Raw genomic sequence first — 20,622 nt, 5'->3', positions numbered from 1 at the left:
TATATTTCAAATATTTATTCAAAACTTAATGATTACAGAAAACTAGAAATAGAAGAAAATTACCTCAATCTGATCAAAAGAATCTACCAAAAACCTGGGACCAAAATTACTTTTAATAGGGAAAAGTTAAAAGTATTGCCTTTAAAATAAAAAAGAAAATATGAATGTGCATGAGTGCATTTATGATTCTACTGGAGATCTTTACATACTAGGAGAGGAAAAATATAAGGGCAAAATAACTGGAAATATTCTAATGGATATGATTATGTACAAAAAATTAATAAATTTAAAAATTGTTAGAAATAATAAAGATTTATCAAGGTAGTTGTCTATTAGATCAATATATTTCATGCCTATACGCCCAAAACAGTCATGTAGCACATAATATTTTAAAAATATACCATTTCCAAAAAAAAAGATACCATTTGCAAATGCAACTAAAATTAAAGTACATAGAAATTGACTTGACAAAAGATTTATAAGACCTATATGCAGAAATTTAAACATTTAAAGCCATTAAAGTCCTAATAAAATATTCATGAATAAGAAGACTTAGTATTATGAAAATATTAATAATTCTGCAATTGATTCATATTCAATGTAATTTCAATCAAAATATTTTTATATGTGAAATATACCAAGATTTTCTAAATTTTATACAGAAAATCAAAAGATCAAGGATAGTCAAGACATTTCTAGAAAAAAAGAATAAGGTGGGAAAACTTGTCAGGTATCAAATTATTATAAAGCTGTATTACTTAAGAGAGAGTTATATTGATACGGGGACAGAGAAATTGACTAGTGGAACAGAACAGAAATCTAGAAATAGCCTCACGCTTGCTACACAGGAGAAGTGGTTTTGTAGACCTTGGAGAGAAAATTTATAAATAAATGATACTATGACAATGATATATATATATACCTATATGTATTTATGTATATCTGTAAGAAATTGGATTTTTATCTTGTATCAAACACAAAAATCTTTCATATATATATTTAGAATTAAATATGAAAGGCAGTAATGCTAATAATGTTAAAAGTTATATATATATTTAATATAGGCTGTATTTCCACTCCTTTGTATTTACCTGGGACTACAAGTTGGCAAGTTAAATCCCCATGAACAAATTGGGTCTACAGTTCATTTTTGGTAAATAAAGTTTAATGGGAATAAAGCCACATTCAATCATTTTGTCCATTTGTGCTTTTGTGCTGCCATGGCAGAAATGAGCAATTATGACAGAGACCCTGTGACATGCAGGGTCTCTATCATAATTACTATCAGGCTCTTCATAAAAAGAAAAAAAAGAAAATATATTTCCACAAAAAGACATACAAAAATGTTCTAAGCAGCCTGCTTCATAATAGCCCCAACCTGAAAATAAGCTAAATGTCCATCAATTGGAGAATGGACATATTGTGGTATGCAAATACAATGGAATACAACTCTGCTATAAGAAGAAACAAACAACTGATACAAACATCAAATAGATGGATTATGTTGTATAAAAGTAAAAAGACAGCAAAAGGATACCTATTTGTATGAAATACCATTTGTATGAAATCTAAGTATGAACAAATTAATCTATAGTGATAGAAATCAGAAAATGTTTGTCTTGAGAGGAATTGGAAAAGGGCACAAGGGAATATTCTGCAGCAATAAATACTCTACATTTTCTTTTAAGTAGTGATTACATGGGTGTATATAATTGTCAAAATTTACAGAGCTAAACACTTAAAATGCATTTTGTTTTATGTATATCAGACTTACTAAGAACTGTACAGGCATACTTCAAAGATATTGCAGGTTTGGTTCTAGACCACTGCAATAAAGAGAGTATTGTAAAAAAGTGAGTCACATGAATTCTTTTGGTTTTCCAGTTATGTTTACCCTATACTGTAGTCTATTAAGTGTGCACTAGCATTATGTCTAAAAAAACTATGTACATCCCTTAATTTTAAAATACTTTGTTGCTAGAAAATGCTAACTATCATCTGAGCCTTCAAAGAGTAGTAATCTTTTTGATGGTGGAGGGTCTTGCCTCAATGCTGATGGCTTCTGACTGATAAGAATTGTGGCTGAAGTTGGGGTGGCTGTGACAATTTCTTAAAATAAGAAAAGAAAATGAAGTTTGCTCCATCAAATTGACTCTTTCTTTCATGAAAGATTGCATTTTGATAGCATTGTACCTAGAGCAGAACTTATTTCAAAATTGGAGTCAAGCCTTTCAAATCATGCCACTGCTTTATCAACTGAGTTTATGAACTATTCTAAATCCTTTGTTGTCATTTCAACTATGTTCATAGCATCTTCACCAGTAGATTTCAATTCAAGAAACCATTCTCTTTGCTCATCTGTATGAAGCAACTCCTCATCCATTAAAGTTTTATCGTGAGATTGCCGCCTTTCAGTCACAACTTTAGGCTCTATTTCTCATTCCAGGTCTCTTGCTATTTCTACCACATCTGTAGTTACTTCACTGAAGTTTTGAATCACTCGAAGTCATCCATGAAGACTGGAATCAACTTCTTCCAACTCTTGTTAAATGTTGATATTTTTACTTCCTCCCATGAATTACGAATGTTCTTAATGACACCTAGAATGGTGAATACTTCCCAGGTTTTCAATTTACTTTGTCCAGCTCCATCAGAGGATATAGTAGTAACTTTTCTAGTGGGGGTGAAATGGTATTTCACTGTAGTTTTGATTTGCTTTTCTGTAATGGCTAATAATGTTGACCATTTTTTCATGTGCTTTTTGGCTATTTGTACATCTTTTTGGAGAAATGATGTACAATACTTTTGCACATTTAAAAAAATGGGATGTTCATTTTGTTGTTGAGTTTAAGAGTTTTTTATACATTTGGGATATTAAACCCTTATCAGATATATAGTTTCCAAATATTTTCTTCTGCTGTGTAGGTTGTCTTTTTATTTTCATTATGAAGTACTTTGATGCTCCAAAGTTTCAAATTTTGATGAAACCCTATTTATTGATTTTTTTCTTTTGTTGCTGTATTTTTGGAGTAAAGTTTAAGAAACCATTTCCTTATGCAAGGTCCTGAAGATGCTTCCCTATGTTTCCTTCTAGGAGTTCTACAGTTTGGTTCTTATATTTAGGTCTTTGATCCATTCTGAGTTATTTTTTTTTTTTTTTTTTTAACTTTTTTTATTAATTAAAAAAAAATTAACAAACAAAACATTAAGATATCATTCCATTCTACATATACAATCAGTAATTCTTTTTTTTTTTATTAATTAAAAAAAGAATTAACAAAACAATTAGAAATCATTCCAATCTACATGTACAATCAGTAATTCTTAATAACATCACATAGTTGCATATTCATCATTTCTTAGTACATTTGCATCGATTTAGAAAAAGAAATAAAAAGACAACAGAATAAGAATTAAAACAATAATAGAAAGAAAAAAAACAAAAACAAAAAACCTATACCTCACATGCAGCTTCATTCAGTGTTTTAACATAATTGCATTACAATTGGGTAGTATTGTGCTGTCCATTTCTGAGTTTTTATATCCAGTCCCGTTGTACAGTCTGTATCCCTTCATCTCCAATTATCCCTTCTCTCTTTTTTTTTTTTTAATTAACGGAAAAAAAGAAATTAACCCAACATTTAGAGATCATACCATTCTACACATGCAATCATTAATTCTTAACATCATCACATAGATGCATGATCATCATTTCTTAGTACATTTGCATTGGTTTAGAAGAACTAGCAACATAACCGAAAAAGATATAGAATGTTAATATAGAGAAAAAAATAAAAGTAATAATAGTAAAATCAAAACAAAACAACACAAAACAAAACAAAAACCTATAGCTCAGATGCAGCTTCATTCAGTGTTTTAACATGATTACTTTACAATTAGGTATTATTGTGCTGTCCATTTTTGAGTTTTTGTATCTAGTCCTGTTGCACAGTCTGTATCCCTTCAGCTTCAATTACCCATTGTCTTACCCTGTTTCTAACTCCTGCTGAACTCTGTTACCAATGACATATTTCACGTTTATTCTCGAATGTCCGTTCACATCAGTGGGACCATACAGTATTTGTCCTTTAGTTTTTGGCTGGATTCACTCAGCATAATATTCTCTAGGTCCATCCATGTTATTACATGGTTCATAAGTTTATCTTGTCTTAAAGCTGCATAATATTCCATCGTATGTATATACCACAGTTTGTTTAGCCACTCTTCTGTTGATGGAGATTTTGGCTGTTTCCATCTCTTTGCAATTGTAAATAATGCTGCTATAAACATTGGTGTGCAAATGTCCGTTTGTGTCTTTGCCCTTAAGTCCTTTGAGTAGATACCTAGCAATGGTATTGCTGGGTCGTATGGCAATTCTATATTCAGCTTTTTGAGGAACCGCCAAACTGCCTTCCACAGTGGTTGCACCCTTTGACATTCCCACCAACAGTGGATAAGTGTGCCTCTTTCTCTGCATCCTCTCCAGCACTTGTCATTTTCTGTTTTGTTGATAATGGCCATTCTGGTGGGTGTGAGATGATATCTCATTGTGGTTTTGATTTGCATTTCTCTAATGGCCAGGGACATTGAGCATCTCTTCATGTGCCTCTTGGCCATCCGTATTTCCTCTTCTGAGAGGTGTCTGTTCAAGTCTTTTTCCCATTTTGTAATTGGGTTGGCTGTCTTTTTGTTGTTGAGATGAACAATCTCTTTATAAATTCTGGATACTAGACCTTTATCTGATATATCATTTCCAAATATTGTCTCCCATTGTGAAGGCTGTCTTTCTACTTTCTTGATGAAGTTCTTTGATGCACAAAAGTGTTTAATTTTGAGGAGTTCCCATTTATTTATTTCCTTCTTCAGTGCTCTTGCTTTAGGTTTAAGGTCCATAAAACCGCCTCCAGTTGTAAGATCCATAAGATATCTCCCAACATTTTCCTCTAACTGTTTTATGGTCTTAGACCTAATGTTTAGATCTTTGATCCATTTTGAGTTAACTTTTGTATAGGGTGTGAGAGATGGGTCTTCTTTCATTCTTTTGCATATGGATATCCAGTTCTCTAGGCACCATTTATTGAAGAGACTGCTCTGTCCCAGGTGAGTTGGCTTGACTGCCTTATCAAAGATCAAATGTCCATAGATGAGAGGGTCTATATCTGAGCACTCTATTCGATTCCATTGGTCGATATATCTATCTTTATGCCAATACCATGCTGTTTTGACCACTGTGGCTTCATAATATGCCTTAAAGTCAGGCAGCGCGAGACCTCCAGCTTCGTTTTTTTTCCTCAAGATGTTTTTAGCAATTCGGGGCACCCTGCCCTTCCAGATAAATTTGCTTATTGGTTTTTCTATTTCTGAAAAATAAGTTGTTGGGATTTTGATTGGTATTGCATTGAATCTGTAAATCAATTTAGGTAGGATTGACATCTTAACTATATTTAGTCTTCCAATCCATGAACACGGTATGCCCTTCCATCTATTTAGGTCTTCTGTGATTTCTTTTAGCAGTTTTTTGTAGTTTTCTTTATATACTGAGTTATTTTTGTATACGGAATGAGGAAGGGGTCCACCTTCATTCTGTTGCATATGGATATCCAGCTTTCCCAGCACCATTTGTTGAAGAGGCTATTGTTTCCCTGTTGAGTGGTTTTTATATCTTCGTCAAAAATCAGTTGGGCATACATGTGAGGGTTGATTGCTGAGCTCTCAGTTCCATTACTTTGGCATATGTGTTTTGCTTCAGTACCATGCTGTTTTGACAGCTGTTTTTTTGCTTTTGTTTTGTTTTTTTTGCATGGTCAGGCACTGGGAATGTTCTCCTTCATGCAGGCAAGAATTCTGCCACTGAGCCACCGTCACACGGTTGGAGTCCTGCAACTTTGTTCTCCTTTTTAAAGATGGTTTTGGTTCTTTGGGGTCCCTAATACTTCCATATAAATTCGTTGATGGGCTTTTCCATTTTTGCAAAGAAGAATGTTGGAATTTTGGTTGGGATTGTGTTGAATTAATAAATAACTTTGGGTAGAACTGACATCTTACCAACATTTAGACTTCCAATCACTGAACACAAAATATTTTTCAATTTATTTAGGTTCCTGTGATTTCTTTTAGCAATTTTTTTGTTTCACAAGTGTAAGTCCTTAAATCTTTGGTTAAATTTATTCCTAGATATTTGATACCTTTATATGCTATTATAAATGGATTTTTTTCTTTATTTCTTCTTTAAATTGTCCGTTACTAGTGTATAGTTACACTAGTGATTTTTGTATATTGCTTTTCTATCCTGACCCATTGCAGAAGTATGTTTTAGCTCTAAGAGCTTTCTTCTGGATTTTTCAGAATTTTCTGTATACATGAGCCTGCCACTGGCAAACAGAGAAAGTTTTACTTCTTCCTTTCCAGTTTGAATGCCATTTATTTCGTTTTCTTGCTTAACTGCTCTGGCTTTAAATTCCAGTACAATTTTGAACAACAGTGGCCACAGTGGTCATCTTCATCTTGTTCATGAACTTAAAGGGAAAGCTTTCAGTCTTTTACCATTGAGTATGATGCCAACTGTGGGTTTTTCATATATGCCCTTTATCATTTTGAAGAAGTTTCTTTGTAGTCCTAGTTTTCTAAGTATTTTTATCAAGAAGTACTGCTAGATTCTGTCAAATGCTTTTTCTGCATTGATTGAGATGATCATGTGATCTTTTCCCTTTGTTCCATTAATGCGGTACATTACAATTAATTGATTTTCTTATATTGTGCCAGTCTTGCATATGTGGTATAAGTCCCACTTGATCATGGTGTATAATTCTTTTAATGTGCTGTTGGATTCAGTTTGCTAGAATTTTATTGAAGATTTTTGTGTCTATAATCATAAGGGATATTGGTGTGTAAATTTCTTTTCTTACAGTACCTTTATATGGCTTTGGAAATAGGGTGAATGGAAGTGTTCCCACTCCTTCAATATTGTGGAAAAATTTGAGCAGGGGTGATATTAATTTTTCTTGGAATGTTTGGTAAAATTCACCCATAAAGCCATCTGATCCTGGGGTTTTTGATTACTGATTCAATTTCTTTACTTGCTACTTGTCAGTTGAGATCTTTTTTTTTTTCTTGAATCAGTATAGCTTGCACGTTTCTAGGAATTTCTCTATTTCATCTAGGTTATCTAATTTTTCGGCATTCAGTTTGTCATAGCATATATTTATAATCCTTTTTATTTCTGTGGGGTTGGCTGTAACAGTTCTCTTTCATTTCTGATTTAGTTACTTGCATGCCCTCTCTTTTTACCTTGTCAGTGCAGATAAAGGTTTGCCAACATCACTGATCTTTTCAAAGAACCAACTTTTGATATGACTGATTCTCTGTCTTGTTTTTTATTTTATAATTTCATTTATATCTACTCTAATCTTTGCAATTTTTTTCCTTCTGCTTGCTTTGTGTTTGGTTTGCTCTTCTTTTTCTAGATCCTCCAGTTTTGAAGTCAGGTCTTTTGAGATCTTTTTCCTTCTTTATGTAAACATTTAGAGTAATAAATTTGCCTCTAGGCTCAGCCTTTGCTGCACCCCATAGGTTTTGGTATGTTATGTTTTCATTTTCGTTTGCCTCAGTATATTTCCTAATTTCTCCTTTGACCTATTGATTGTTAAGAGTGTATTGTTTAATTTCCACCTATTTGTGGATTTTTCTGTTCTACCTTTGTTATTTATTTCTAGATTCATTCCATTGTGGTTAGAGAAAATACACTGTATGATTTCAATATTTTTAATTTGTTGAGATTTGGCTTTTGATCTAGTATATGGTCTGTCCTGGAGAGTGATCTACATGTACGTAGAAGATCTATGTACCCTGTGGCAGTCTGGTGAAGTGTTCACTCTCCGCCTCTCTTCTCTCTCTCTCACTCTAGTTTATTTATACTCTCTATCACATGTTCTATTTCCTAATTGAAATATTATTGATCTTCTGTTTAGATGGTCAATTTTTCTATCTATTCACTTTCAACCTTTTTGTGTCTTTGAATTTAAGGTGAGGTTCTTGTAAACAATATAAATTTGAGTTATGCTGCTTTATTCAATCTGCAAATCTCTGTCTTCTGACTGGAGGATTTAATCCATTTTATATTTAAAGTAACTACTGATAATCTAGGTCTTCTTTCTCCTATTTTCCAAATTGGTCTTTGTAAATCTTATACCTTCTTTTGCTATTAATTCTCCTATAAATGCTTACTGTCATATATATTCGATTTTTTATTGTATCGTTTTGGGTCCCTTATCATTTCTTTCCACAAATATTTTCTTTGTGGTTATTATGGGGTTTAGATTTTAGACTTTTGATCTTCTTTTCTAATGTATGCATTCAATGCTATATATTTCTCTCTAAGAATTGCTTTTGCTGTGTCAATATGACTAAGTTGTATTTTCATCTTAACTTGGTTCAAAATATTTTTAAATTTCTCTTGAAAATTTTATTTGAGCTATGTGTTATTTGGAAATATGTTGTTTAATTTCCAAATATTTTGGGATTGTATAGCATCTTTCTGTCATTTCTAGTTATATCTAGTCTGCTAGTATACTTTGTATGATATTTATTATTCAAAATTTGTTAAGGTGTGTCTTGTGGTCCATAACGTGTTCTAGCTTGGTGAATGTTCCATGTGGGCTAGAGAAGAATATGTATTTTCCTGACAATGGATGAAATATTCTCTAATGTTAATTAGGTCCAGTTGATTGATGGTACTGTTTACTCAACTATATCCTTACTGATTTTCTTTAGTTACTGATAGCCTGTCTCCAACTACAATAGTGTACCAACATTTTTGATGCTCTATGGTTAAGCACATATGCATTAAAGATTGTTACATGTTCTTGAATAATTGACTCATTTATCATTATGTAACCATTATACAATTATATAATTTCCATCTGAAAACTATCTCTGATAATGTCCCTTGCTCTGAAGTCTGCTTCATCTGAAATTAATATAGCTACTCCTGAAATCTTTTGATTATTGTTAGCATAGTATATCTTTCTCCATCTCTTTACTTTTAATCTGTGTCTTTATATTTAAAGTGGGTTTCTTGTAGATAGCTTATATCTAGTTCTTTTTTAAAAGTCCATTCTCACATTTGCTCTTTTTTAATTGATGCATCTTGACCATTTACACTTAAATTGATTATTGATATAGCTGGATTAGTATCTACAATATTTGCAACTGTATTTTATTCCTTGCCTTTGTTTCAGTTTGCTAAAGCTACCAGAATGTAATAAACTGGAAATGGACCGGCTTTTTGCAAAGGGGATGTGTGCTAGTTTGAAATGATGTATGCACTCTAGAAAAGCCATGTTTTAATCCTAATCCCATTTTGTAAAGGCAACCATTTCTTCTAATCCCTATTCAGTATTGTATGTTTGAAACTGTAATTAGATCATCTCCCCGGAGATATGATTTAATCAAGAGTGAATGTTCAACTGGATTAGGTGGAAACATGTCTCCACCCATTTGGGTGGGTCTTGATTAGTTTCTGGAGTCCTATAAAAGAGGAAACATTTTGGAGAATGAAGGTGATTCAGAGAGAGCAGAGCAGAATGATGTAGCCACAGGAAGCAGAATCCACCAGCCAGTGACCTTTAGAGATGAAGAAAGAAAATGCCTACTGGGGAGCTTTATGAAACAGGAAGCCAGGAGAAATTAGCAGATGATGCTGTGTTCGCCACGTGCCCTTCCAGATGAGAGAGAAACTCTGACTATGTTCACCATGTGCCCTTCCACTTGAGAGAGAAACCCTGAACTTCATTGACCTTCTTGAACCAAGGTATCTTTCCCTGGATACCTTTGATTGGACATTTCTATAGACTTCTATGGACATTTTCTCGGCCTTAGAACTGTAAACTAGCAACTCATTAAATTCTCCTTTATAAATGCCATTCCGTTTCTGGTATATTGCATTCTGGCAGCTAGCAAACCAGGACAGGATGTATTAAGTTGAAAGTTACAATTCTAAGGCTGTGAAAATGTTCAAGTTAAGGCACCAATACGAGGATACCTTCTCAGAAGAAAGGCAACTGACATCAGGGTTCTTCTGTCATATGGGAAGGGACATGATGGCGTCTGCTGTCCTTCTCTCCTGGCTTCTGGTTACAAAATTGCTCTCTCAGCTCCAGTGGGTCCTTCTTGCCTCTCCCCGAGGTGTTTTCTTTCTTAGCTTCTCTCAGCACTCTTTCATAAAGGGCTCTAGGAAAGGATTAAGAGTCGCCTTGAATGTGTGGGGTCACATCTCCATGGAAACAATCTAATTAAAAGGTCCCACCTAACAATAGTTTAGCCCCCACAAGATTGGATAAAAAGAACATAGTCTCTTCTAGGGTACATAACAGATTCAAACCAGCACAGCCTTATTCTTCACTTCTTTTTTTTTTTAAATCTTCCATTCTTTTTATTCCTTCTTCGGTTTTAAAGGAGCATTTTCTATAATTCCATTGTATCTCCTCTCAACATACCAATTATACTTCTTTTTAAAATGTTTAAGTGGTTTCTCAAGAGTTTGCAATAAGTGTGCAAAGAAGCAGTGTAACTGGTAGTGCTGTTATCTTAAAAGTATTCTCAATTCCTTCCTCCCATCCTTACTATGTTGCTGTTATTCATTTCACTTATTCATAGCTATACTCACTCAACACATTGTTGATACTATTATTTTGAAAAAAACTTGTTATCTGTTAGGCCATTTAAGTATAAGAAATACAGAAATATTTTATTTTAGATTCACTTATTCGTTCTCTAATACACTTCCTTTCTTTATGCAGATATGAGTTTCTGATCTATGTCACTTCCCTTCTTTCTAATACAGTTTTTTTTTTGCATGAGCAGGCACCGGGAATTAAATCCGGGTCTCTAGCATGGGAGGAGAGAAAGCTGCCATTGAGCCACTGTGGCCCACCCAAGGTCTTCTTTTAACATTTCTTGTAAGGCACATTTCTGGCTACAAATTCCCTTAATTTTTGTTCACCTGGAAAGGTCTTATTTCTCTTTCCCTATCAAAGGGTAATTTTTATGGATAAAGAATTTTAGGTTGGTGGGATTTTTTTTTTCTTTTAATATTTTAAGTACTTCATTTCATATCTTCTTGCTTGCTTGGTTTTGTTTATCATAATTCTTAATCTTGCTCCTGTATAGCTAAGGTGTCTTGTTCTCTAGCTTCTTGTGGTTTTCTCTTTGCCTTTTATTTTTCTAGAGTTTTAATAAGACATGCCTAGCTGTGAATCTTTTGGTATTTATCCTGTTTGCTGTTTTTTGAACTTAGAGGATCTCTGGTATTATGTGTATCATTACTTTTGGAAAAGTTTCAGTAATGATAACTTTAAAATCATTTCTTTTGTTCTTTCTCTTTCTTCTACTTCTAGTAGTATTCCTGTTAAGTGCAGGTAAAACCTTTTTTAATTGTCTCACAGCTCTTCAATATTCTGCTCCATTTTTTTTCAGTCTTTTTTCCTCTTTTTTTTCAGTTTGAGAAGTTTCTGTTGATATATCTTCAAGTTCACTGGTTCTTTTCTTGACCAGTCTAGTCTAATGTGGCCAAAAACATTCTTCATTTCTGTTACAGTATTGTTTATTTCTAGTATTTCCTTCTGATTCTTAGTTTCCATCTCTCTCTGTTGTATTACACATCTGTTATTGCACATTGTTCACTTTTCCTGTTAGTCCTTTAACATTATTAATACAGTTATTTATACTTCCAGTCTGTTAATTCCAAAATATCTGCCTTACCTGAGTCCAGTTCTTATACTTGCTTCATCTTTTCAGATCATGTTTTTTGCCTGAAAGTGTGCCTTGTACTTTTTTGTTGAAAGCCAGACATGATGTATAGGGTAAAAGGAACTGAGGTCAATTGGCCTTTAGTGTGAGGTCCACTGTCTCAATTAGATCTTGAATCTACTTTACCCCACAGGTGGCAAATTCTGACACTATCACTTACTAACTCAGAATCCTGAAAGATCACTGACTTACGATTTTGTGATTCTATATCTTTTTATCCAAGAAGATATTAATTTCATATTTAAGATTAACCATCATTTTAGTTTTCTCTTTTAATAATGTATTCATTATTGCTATGCTTTTGGAACAGAAAGAACCCCTTAATATATTGGGGCTAAAGGTTTTCTAGCATTTCATTTACAACCAATGTTTGCCTAGATGTGTCTATCACATATGAATATTTTTACAAAGAAAGTTGAAATTTTAGCAATCCTGAAAAATAATATGTAACATGTAGAATAATTTACAGAAGTTATAACATTTAGATTTACCCATGGAATCTACAGAGGAGAGGATATAATTATTTTCCCCTAAACTTCACTCAAGCAATAGTGATGCAAGTTTCAAAGCTTCTATTACATGCATCCTTGACTATTGATTAAAAGCAAAGTTTTTGTTGCTTAAACATTTACCTCAAAGGCACCATGAAAATCAAAGAGCTCCAACTTATTCTAGAGGAACTCTCTCATGATTATTTAAATAAAAAAAAAAATACTTGTAAGCCATACATACGGATAAATGGCTTCTTTTATGTTTCCAAAGATCTGTTTTCCAGTCATTATGATAGTTAATTGTGTTGTCAATTCTATTAAGCAGCCTGCAGGATCACACTAGTCAGAAACAAAAGGGGAGAAAAAAAGTGAAAGATGAAAGATGACTTTTGCAACAACTAAAAGAAACCAAACCAGAGAATTAGAAGCTCAAGATATTGGTTGGTAGGGATATTAAAGAACACTGACCAAATAGTTTCAAAAATTGTGGACCAGTGCCAGGCTGACCATTAGATTTAACTGAGTCTGTTTTAAAAACAGATTTCTGGGTCTCATTCTTAGAAAATCTGAGTCTTTATGGCTGGGTTAGGGTTGGAAGTTGGTATTTTGCCCATGTGCTTTGAATGCTCAGCCAGGTCTGGAAACTATTTATCTAGTCCAACTATAGAGGAACTAATAATTCATCCTTTACCCGAAGTCTCCAAAGAATGAGGAACTCACTTATCTCATTGTGAAGCTCGTATTTTACTACTAAAGAATAGCACAATATAATTTACTGCTTAAAAGGCACTGGAAAGTCTCTCAAATGCTAGGATTCTAAAACTCATTCTGTGCACAAAGTAAACGTCTTGGACTTCTCTTGCTCTTTGACTAGTATCTGGGATAGTGCTGAGTACAGAAAAGGTACACAACACTGAGTTATTAAAGCCGCAAACCACATTTCTTAAAAGAAATCTTACCTCTTCACTTCTCCACACATTAAACAGATAAGTGTATTCTCCTGGATAGCCCACAAACTTCCCTTTAAAGAAAGCTACGTAGAAGCAAGACGAGTAATAGTTTACAAACTGAAACAGGAACATTTTCAAGGTAAGACTGCTCTCATACTCTTGGTGAGTTCGAGGAATTTCTGGTAAGTAAAAAACATCAAGGTTTAATGCAATTTTCTGTTTTTTCTTGCATTTTGTACAACCTGGGGCAAGTTGATATCTTGTTACATTATTCTGAGAGTGTTTTGAAATGCTCCCTACTCTGGCCAAAACCGATACTAAATAAATATGGATTTGTGCCAAGCTTTCTGATAGACGCTATATATTCATTTTACTACTGGAAAAATCTAAGAGGCATTTAAATATTTAGAGGGGGCAGAATACTTGCCTGAAGCAACGCAGTCAAAATGTAGAATTCAAATCCATATCAGACTGAAGAGTCTACACTCATTCCAACACACTAGGTGATTGCCCCAAAATATGTCAGATCTTTCCCATTTCAAGAAAATGGAAAAAATACTGTTTTTTTTCAGTCAAGATTAAACAAAGTAGGTTATCGCCAAGTTGATTTCCAAACTGAATTGTGTTTTTCTCTCATAGATTAATTGATCAATTTTGAAAACTGTGTGACAGCTTATGATCTTTCCTTTCTTTTACTTAAAATACCTGAACATAGGCTCTAATTTAAAGAATTCCCAAGATAAGAAAATATTAGATTCTCTTTACATCACAACAGAACATCAGGAGACATAAAAAAAAAATGAAAAATGTGTTTTTTAAACTGATGCTCTACCCACAGCATGAGCTATGTAGTCAAATCCAGCATTCCTTCATCTTAACCTGATGATACTGGCAAAGACCCTATAACCAAATGTTGCATTCAGTAGTACAGGTATTAGAACTTGCATAGATCTCTTTGGAGGACAGAACTAAACAACTTACCCATTTTTGTGATCCAGATAGATATCTTTTCATAGAAGAAATTCAAGATCAAGATGACAATAAAGTTCAAGCATGATCCTGTAAGTGATGTGGTCAGCTGGGGAGTAAGGACACTTTTGACAGGCTTCAAGGATGTTTCACTTTCCATGAAGCTAGCTACTGTAGCATAGACTGATAGACGGTATACAATTACAGCTACCATTGAGGCAATGACAAGAGACATCTAGGTAAAGAAAACAGAATTAGTCACTCTCGTTCCTGTACCTTAAAGTTATATACAACTCTCTCAGTTTCATTATTTCAAGTTTAGAAGCTCTTTAAAGTAAACCAAGCCGCTCTTTCTCACTATAGATGGCAGATAATGAACACTGGTAATGTATAAGGATTAGGGAGTGACAAGGTACGTGGAAGCAGTTGGTTATGTCTAAAATAGAAAAGTATCCATTGCCCATCCTCTAGGCCCATCCTTTGAAAGAGATTGGTAAACTATGGCCAGAAGGCCAAATGCTGCAAAAATGCTGCCTGTCATCTATTTTTGTATGGCTGTGAGTTAAGAATAGTTTTTATATTTTTAAAGGATTTAAAGAAAAATACAGAAGACTATGTGCCAGAGAATAAGCATCCCATGAAGCCTAAATTATATCTGGTCCTTTATAGAAAAAGCATGACAAATCTCGATCGAGGCTAAAAACATATAACATGAAGATCATTTGCTTTCTCAAGAAAAACAAATTGTAGATTCTACTTAATTTCCCTTCAAATTGTCTTAAGTGTTCTGATATACCAAGCTTAAGGTAAGATATTTGTATAGATTCTGCATCCATTTTGTACACTTACTATTTTGCAAAAGCTCAAAGATCTAGGGATGGCTTTATATCAATGATTGGAGAATTTTATTCTAAAAGTTGAGAAACTGAGTTGAATAAGAACTAAAAATCCAAAACAGATAATGCTTCTGGGACTGCAGTCCAGAATGTTTTTTAAGAAATGTCCTGAATTGATTAATGCCCCCTTTTATGCTATCACTTCTACTCATTGATGCTAAACATCTAAGAAAACACATTTGCCCTAATGCTTTTAAAATAGGAAAATTAGTAGATTTAACAGAATTGATAAAGGAAAAAAATATGGGACAACAGAAACTCCTGAGATTAAACTTATTCTACAATAGCTAATAATTTATACCTCAACATGCTAAGACATCTAAGGTAACATAACTCTTGAAGGGTCAACTTCAAGAGGCCACACATTTGGAAAGGGGAAGGAAGGAAATAAATTGTGGTGATTGAAAGACTCTATCTGTTAAAGGGGTGGAGAAGCCTTGATACTCTCACAATGGGATATGTTAATTAAGTTTTCAATAAATTATGAGAAGAAACATTTCCTTCCATGTATCTCAGCAAGATAATGAAATTTAATTGTATGGGTTGTTGCTTTATTTTGGACAGATATTTGGAGTGAAGATAAATGAATTCTTGTACTAGCCAAGCATAATCAAAGTAGCTTTGTTACTCTATTCTGATTTCAGGTTATGACGTAATTACAGGCAGAGTATAGGGGGTGGGGGAGGGAAGACTGCCTCAAGATAAAAGCATCTCTCTCTTTTTAGCTCTTTTCTCCAAGGTTCAATTACAGCAAATCCATGTAAATTACAGTCTATTTTATACAGGAGGTACAAGCAAAAACAGGAGAGATCCAAGAATCAAGAGCCATCATTGATAAAAGCAAATACTGAAATTAACCTAAACTGATCCCATGTTAAAGAGATGATAAGAAATGCTCACCCAAAATGTCACTGTGGCTCCTGAGAAAACATACCATGGAATACGATTATATAGAGGCATGAAAGGTTCCATCTCCTATAATTTTGGAGGAAGCACAGCAAAAGTCAAAATCCCCTCCTAGAGGATACTCCAGGTAATAAAGTCCTAGAGCCCAGTTAGCAGAAACTTCCCAAGAGGGCTGGCTCACTACAGCTCATGGAAAGCCAAATTCTAGCAATGGTACTTTCTTTTCAAGTAGTAACTTTTGGGCCTCCTTGATGAAATATCTTATACATGACATGAGACACTGTTTTCTGAGGGCTGAATTAGAGTAGTACTCAGGGCCCGGGAGACACAAAAGAAAGTCAAAACCTGAGGGTTGCTGCTTAAATGGACATGCTTTAATGATGTTGCAATTTTATTTTAATGAATTGCTCTGTTAATTGTTCCACATGACATTAATAGGGTATCTTCTTTATATTTTTAGGATATATTCTGTTCTTCCACAATATGGAAGCCCAACCTTTCCCACCTTCAGGTTTTTAAGTAGTTAATGGAAAATGTTAATTAAAACAGCTGACATTCTTTGCTTCATTGAGATCCAGTTAGATCTTCCCTAAAAGAAGACTGCCATGCTATGAAAAATAGCTGACAACAGAAATCTTAAATCATGTGTTTCTATCTAACATTGATTCAAAATAACCTAGTGGCAAGAAGGAATGGGAATATAAATGAAACAACACTGGCCATGAATTACTAATTATTGAAGCTGGTTGATGGACACATGATGTTCATTATATTTTTTTATCTACTTTTATATGTAATAAAAATTTTTCATATACAGGTGTACTTCATTTTATTGCACTTTGCTTTATTGTACTTTGCAGATTTTGTGCTTTTTACAAATTTGGGTTTTGTGGCAACCCTGCATCCAGCAAGACCATCAGGGACATTCTTCCAAAAACATATACTCACTTAATGTCTGTGTCACATTTTAATTAAGGTATGTACATTTTTTAGACATAATGCTATTGCACAATAATATATTCCAGTATGGTGTAAATAAAACTTTTATATGCACTGGGAAACCAATATTCACTTTATTATGGTGGTCTGGTATTGAACACACAGTAACTCCAAGGTATGCTTGTAGACAGACATAGATATATATATACACTTATCTGGCTATTTGTATATATACATTATAGATATGCATGTGTGTGTGTATCTACATATATTTTTTGAGGAACAAGTTAAAAAGTTCATATGATTTATAGGTTGGGAGAAATTTTAAAAGCAAATTAAAATATGCATCATTTTTTGAGAGGGAAACTATAGCACCACATTTATTGAGAAATGTTTTGTTTCCTAAACTACCTTAGTCACTTCATTCATTTTCCTGTGTTTACACATAGCTTCAAATTCAGGTCTCAGCTGAAGCTGCTGCTGTTCCTCTTCGAAGTCCACCATGTCCCACTCATATTCCAGTTTGGCTTGTCGCTGTTTCCAAAACTCCAAAAACAACGTCACTATAGGCAAAGAGATATGTGAAAACAATCAACAGATGGAGAATGAAACTTAAGGAAATAAAGATCATTTTCTCTACCTGTACATTTTGAATCATTTTTGTTGCATGGTGATTCACATTTCTCAGGTGATTACTTTGTCATTGCTATGTTTGATGACAAAATTACAGAATTATTAAGCTTGGCATAATAATATGTAATAATATTTTAAAATAACTAATTTATAAAAATTTGAGTTAATTTCTTAACACACTGATTGTGATGGTTTGAAGCTAAATGTACCCCAGAAAAGATTCCTGTGGGTCTAGACTTATTTTAAGTCTAGATGTGACCCACTTCATTCAATGTGAGTCTTAGTCCTCTCACCTGAATCCTTTATAAGAGGATAAAAGAAAGAAAAAAGCGCCAGAGAAGCTAAAAGAGAGAAACACATAGAAGCTCTGAGAGGAAGTCACTGAAGCCAGAAGCTGGAAGCAATGAAACCTGAGAGAGAAGACGCCACCCTGTGCCTTAATATCTGACAGAGTAACCCAGGCTTGCTGATAACGCATCTTCGGGGAGAAGTTACCTTCCTGTTGGATGCTTTAATTTGGATATTTTCATGGCCTTAGAACTGTAAACTTGTCAGCTAATAAATCCCCATTGTCAAAAGCCAATCCTTTTCTGGTATATTAAATTTCTTCAGCGTTAGCAAACTAAAACAGGAATCTAAGCAAGAATTGTTTTTCAGGATTATTATCCTCTTCATTCCAATAATTTGAGGTCATATTTAAAGCTTAACTTTTTACTACATAACTAGATTTTGCATGCATGTATATTTTACTGGGACTATAGTACTTTCACAGGCGTGGGGAAATGTTATCTAAGAAGCATATTTAAGGAAAACAAAAGAGCCATCCCCAAGAATAATCTCTCATTTTAACCTTTCATAAACTTTTAATTGAAGGATAACATATTCACAGAAAAGCATAAAACATAAGTGCACAGCTCAAAAAATTTTTACAAAGAGAGCACACCTATGTAACCAGTACCCATATCAAGAAACAGAGTATGCCCAGTACCCCAGAAGCCCACCCTGAGACTCTTCCAAGACATATAGATAACCAGTATACTGGTTTCTAAGATTATAGGTTAGTTTTGTCTGTCTTTAAATGTACATAAATGGTATCATACGGTATATAGTTTTGTGTGTGTCAAGCTTTCTCTTTTCCTTTAAGTTTGTAAATTGCAGTCATGGCACTGCGTGTGGTAAACATTTATTTATTCTCATTACTTTAAAATATCCACTGGATGACTAAATCACAATTCTGTTTATTTCCTGTTTGATGGACATGTGAGTTGTTTCTGGTTTATTACAAATGTTACTGATGTGAGCATTATTGTAACGTCTTTTGGTGGGTATATGTATACCTTTTTGTTGAGTACCTGTTTAGGAATATAATACTAACATAATCAATATGAATCTATATTTATATTAAGTATGAAAGACTCAATATTGAATCTTTCTTTTTACTCCAAATCTCTTAAATAATACAAATAATTATGGATGCTATCTGTACACTATAAAGCCCTAACTATATCTTCTAAAAATTATCTAAATAGTCCTAATATCCTAATGGGACTTCTGCTTCCAATATCTTTCTTTTCAATGAGAATATATCTATTACCTGTCTGCTAATGGTTTTTTCCTTGTTCATTTGCTAATGTATTAATTATAATCTTCTTTTGTTCATTTTTAATTCCTTAAAACATTTAAATATACTTACTTTGCAAGATTCCAATCCATGGAATATTCAAATTATGGATTTCAGTTTCCACAAATTGATTAAATCACACCAGTCCCCCAACAACATTACTCAGATTTCAGTTAGCATGCTATAGTAGCTCTGAGTAACTGTGCGTAATACAAGTGGTGCTGTTAATTATTCAGTTCACAAACCACCAAATATATAACAGATTTGCATCATAACAGTGCCCATAAAAATTTGAAATTCTGAAGTTGAAAGAAGAACACTGGCAATATAGATAAAATTTTGAAGGAAAATAATTATTGTGTAAAGTAGTTGGTTAAAACAGTGATGTAAGGAGAGAGAAGATATAGGTACTCAAAATTTTTTTACTATAGGTTTCCTGTACTTTGGTACACAAGAATCATGGGGTTCAGGTATTTCCTGAAAAGGATTTCTGAAAATAAAGAGACCCTTTGTTTGGGTCTTATAGATTTTGCTTGAATAGATTTGACTTTTTTACATATTAAGAAGAAATGCAGCTAGAATTCAAATTATCATTCAACAGATATTTGAATGTATACCATATGCCTAGCACTGGAAGTATAGAGATTAAATACATGTTAACTGCCCTAGAAGAGCATGTAATTCAGTACTGAGATTGGCTTATGAACAATTATCACCATGGAGACATGTACACTAAAAATGCCTTAAAGTCAAGAGTATTGACTTTATGTGCATATTTGAATAACCATTTTGTCTAGGACAAAGCCTGTCACAGAAAGATACTTAAAAATATATCCTGAATTAGATTAACAATGTAGAAAAATAAAAATGGGTAAACATTTTACATTATTTTGGAGTGGAGAAGATTTACCTAAAGAAACATGTGAGACAAAAAAAAGGGCTAATGGAAAGTTTTATGATCTGATTTCAAAGAAATTAAAACTCTTATTGAGTATGGACAAATGAAATGCAAAGGACAAATTGAGAAAATATGTACAATTTGCACATCAGACAAATGGTTACAATGTTTATTATGTAAAAGCACCTGTGAATTATTATAAATATCAAAGATTTCAATAGGCATGGAGAGCCCATGCTTTATAAGTATTAACATGTTCAATCTCACTTATAATCAAATAAATACAAGTAAAAATCATAACGAGATAGTATTTCTGAGCTATCAAATTGTAAATGACAAAAACTATGCCAATAACCAGGCTTTGCCAGAGTGTGGAAAACCGGAAATCTCAAAGAATGTTTATGGGAGTATAAATTGGTACAACTTTTCTGCAGGGCTATTTGGAAATACACATTAAAGACTTAAAATTGTAAATATAACTTTTCATAGCCATTTATCAGCTGGGAATTTATTC

The 20,622-nt window shown here is 33.4% G+C and overlaps 1 protein-coding gene across 4 annotated transcripts in view; it reads right to left on the bottom strand.

Annotated features, from left to right (window-relative positions):
• ANO5 (anoctamin 5) overlaps positions 1-20,622 on the bottom strand; it is a 119,519-nt gene that overhangs the window by 17,849 nt on the left and 81,048 nt on the right. For all 4 annotated transcript variants that reach the window (XM_077114230.1, XM_077114231.1, XM_077114233.1 and 1 more), the window contains 5 exons: positions 17,368-17,519; positions 16,012-16,086; positions 14,228-14,450; positions 13,256-13,425; positions 12,538-12,635 (listed from right to left, as the gene is read on the bottom strand). In XM_077114230.1, coding sequence (XP_076970345.1) covers positions 12,538-12,635; positions 13,256-13,425; positions 14,228-14,450; positions 16,012-16,086; positions 17,368-17,519 — 718 coding nt within the window. The remainder of the gene's footprint in view (positions 1-12,537; positions 12,636-13,255; positions 13,426-14,227; positions 14,451-16,011; positions 16,087-17,367; positions 17,520-20,622) is intronic.

This window comes from Tamandua tetradactyla, chromosome 8 (genome assembly GCF_023851605.1).
Source record: "Tamandua tetradactyla isolate mTamTet1 chromosome 8, mTamTet1.pri, whole genome shotgun sequence".
NCBI lineage: Eukaryota > Metazoa > Chordata > Mammalia > Pilosa > Myrmecophagidae > Tamandua > Tamandua tetradactyla.
The sequence above is the reverse complement of the archived record's forward strand: the minus strand, read 5'-3'. Positions and strand labels throughout refer to the sequence as shown.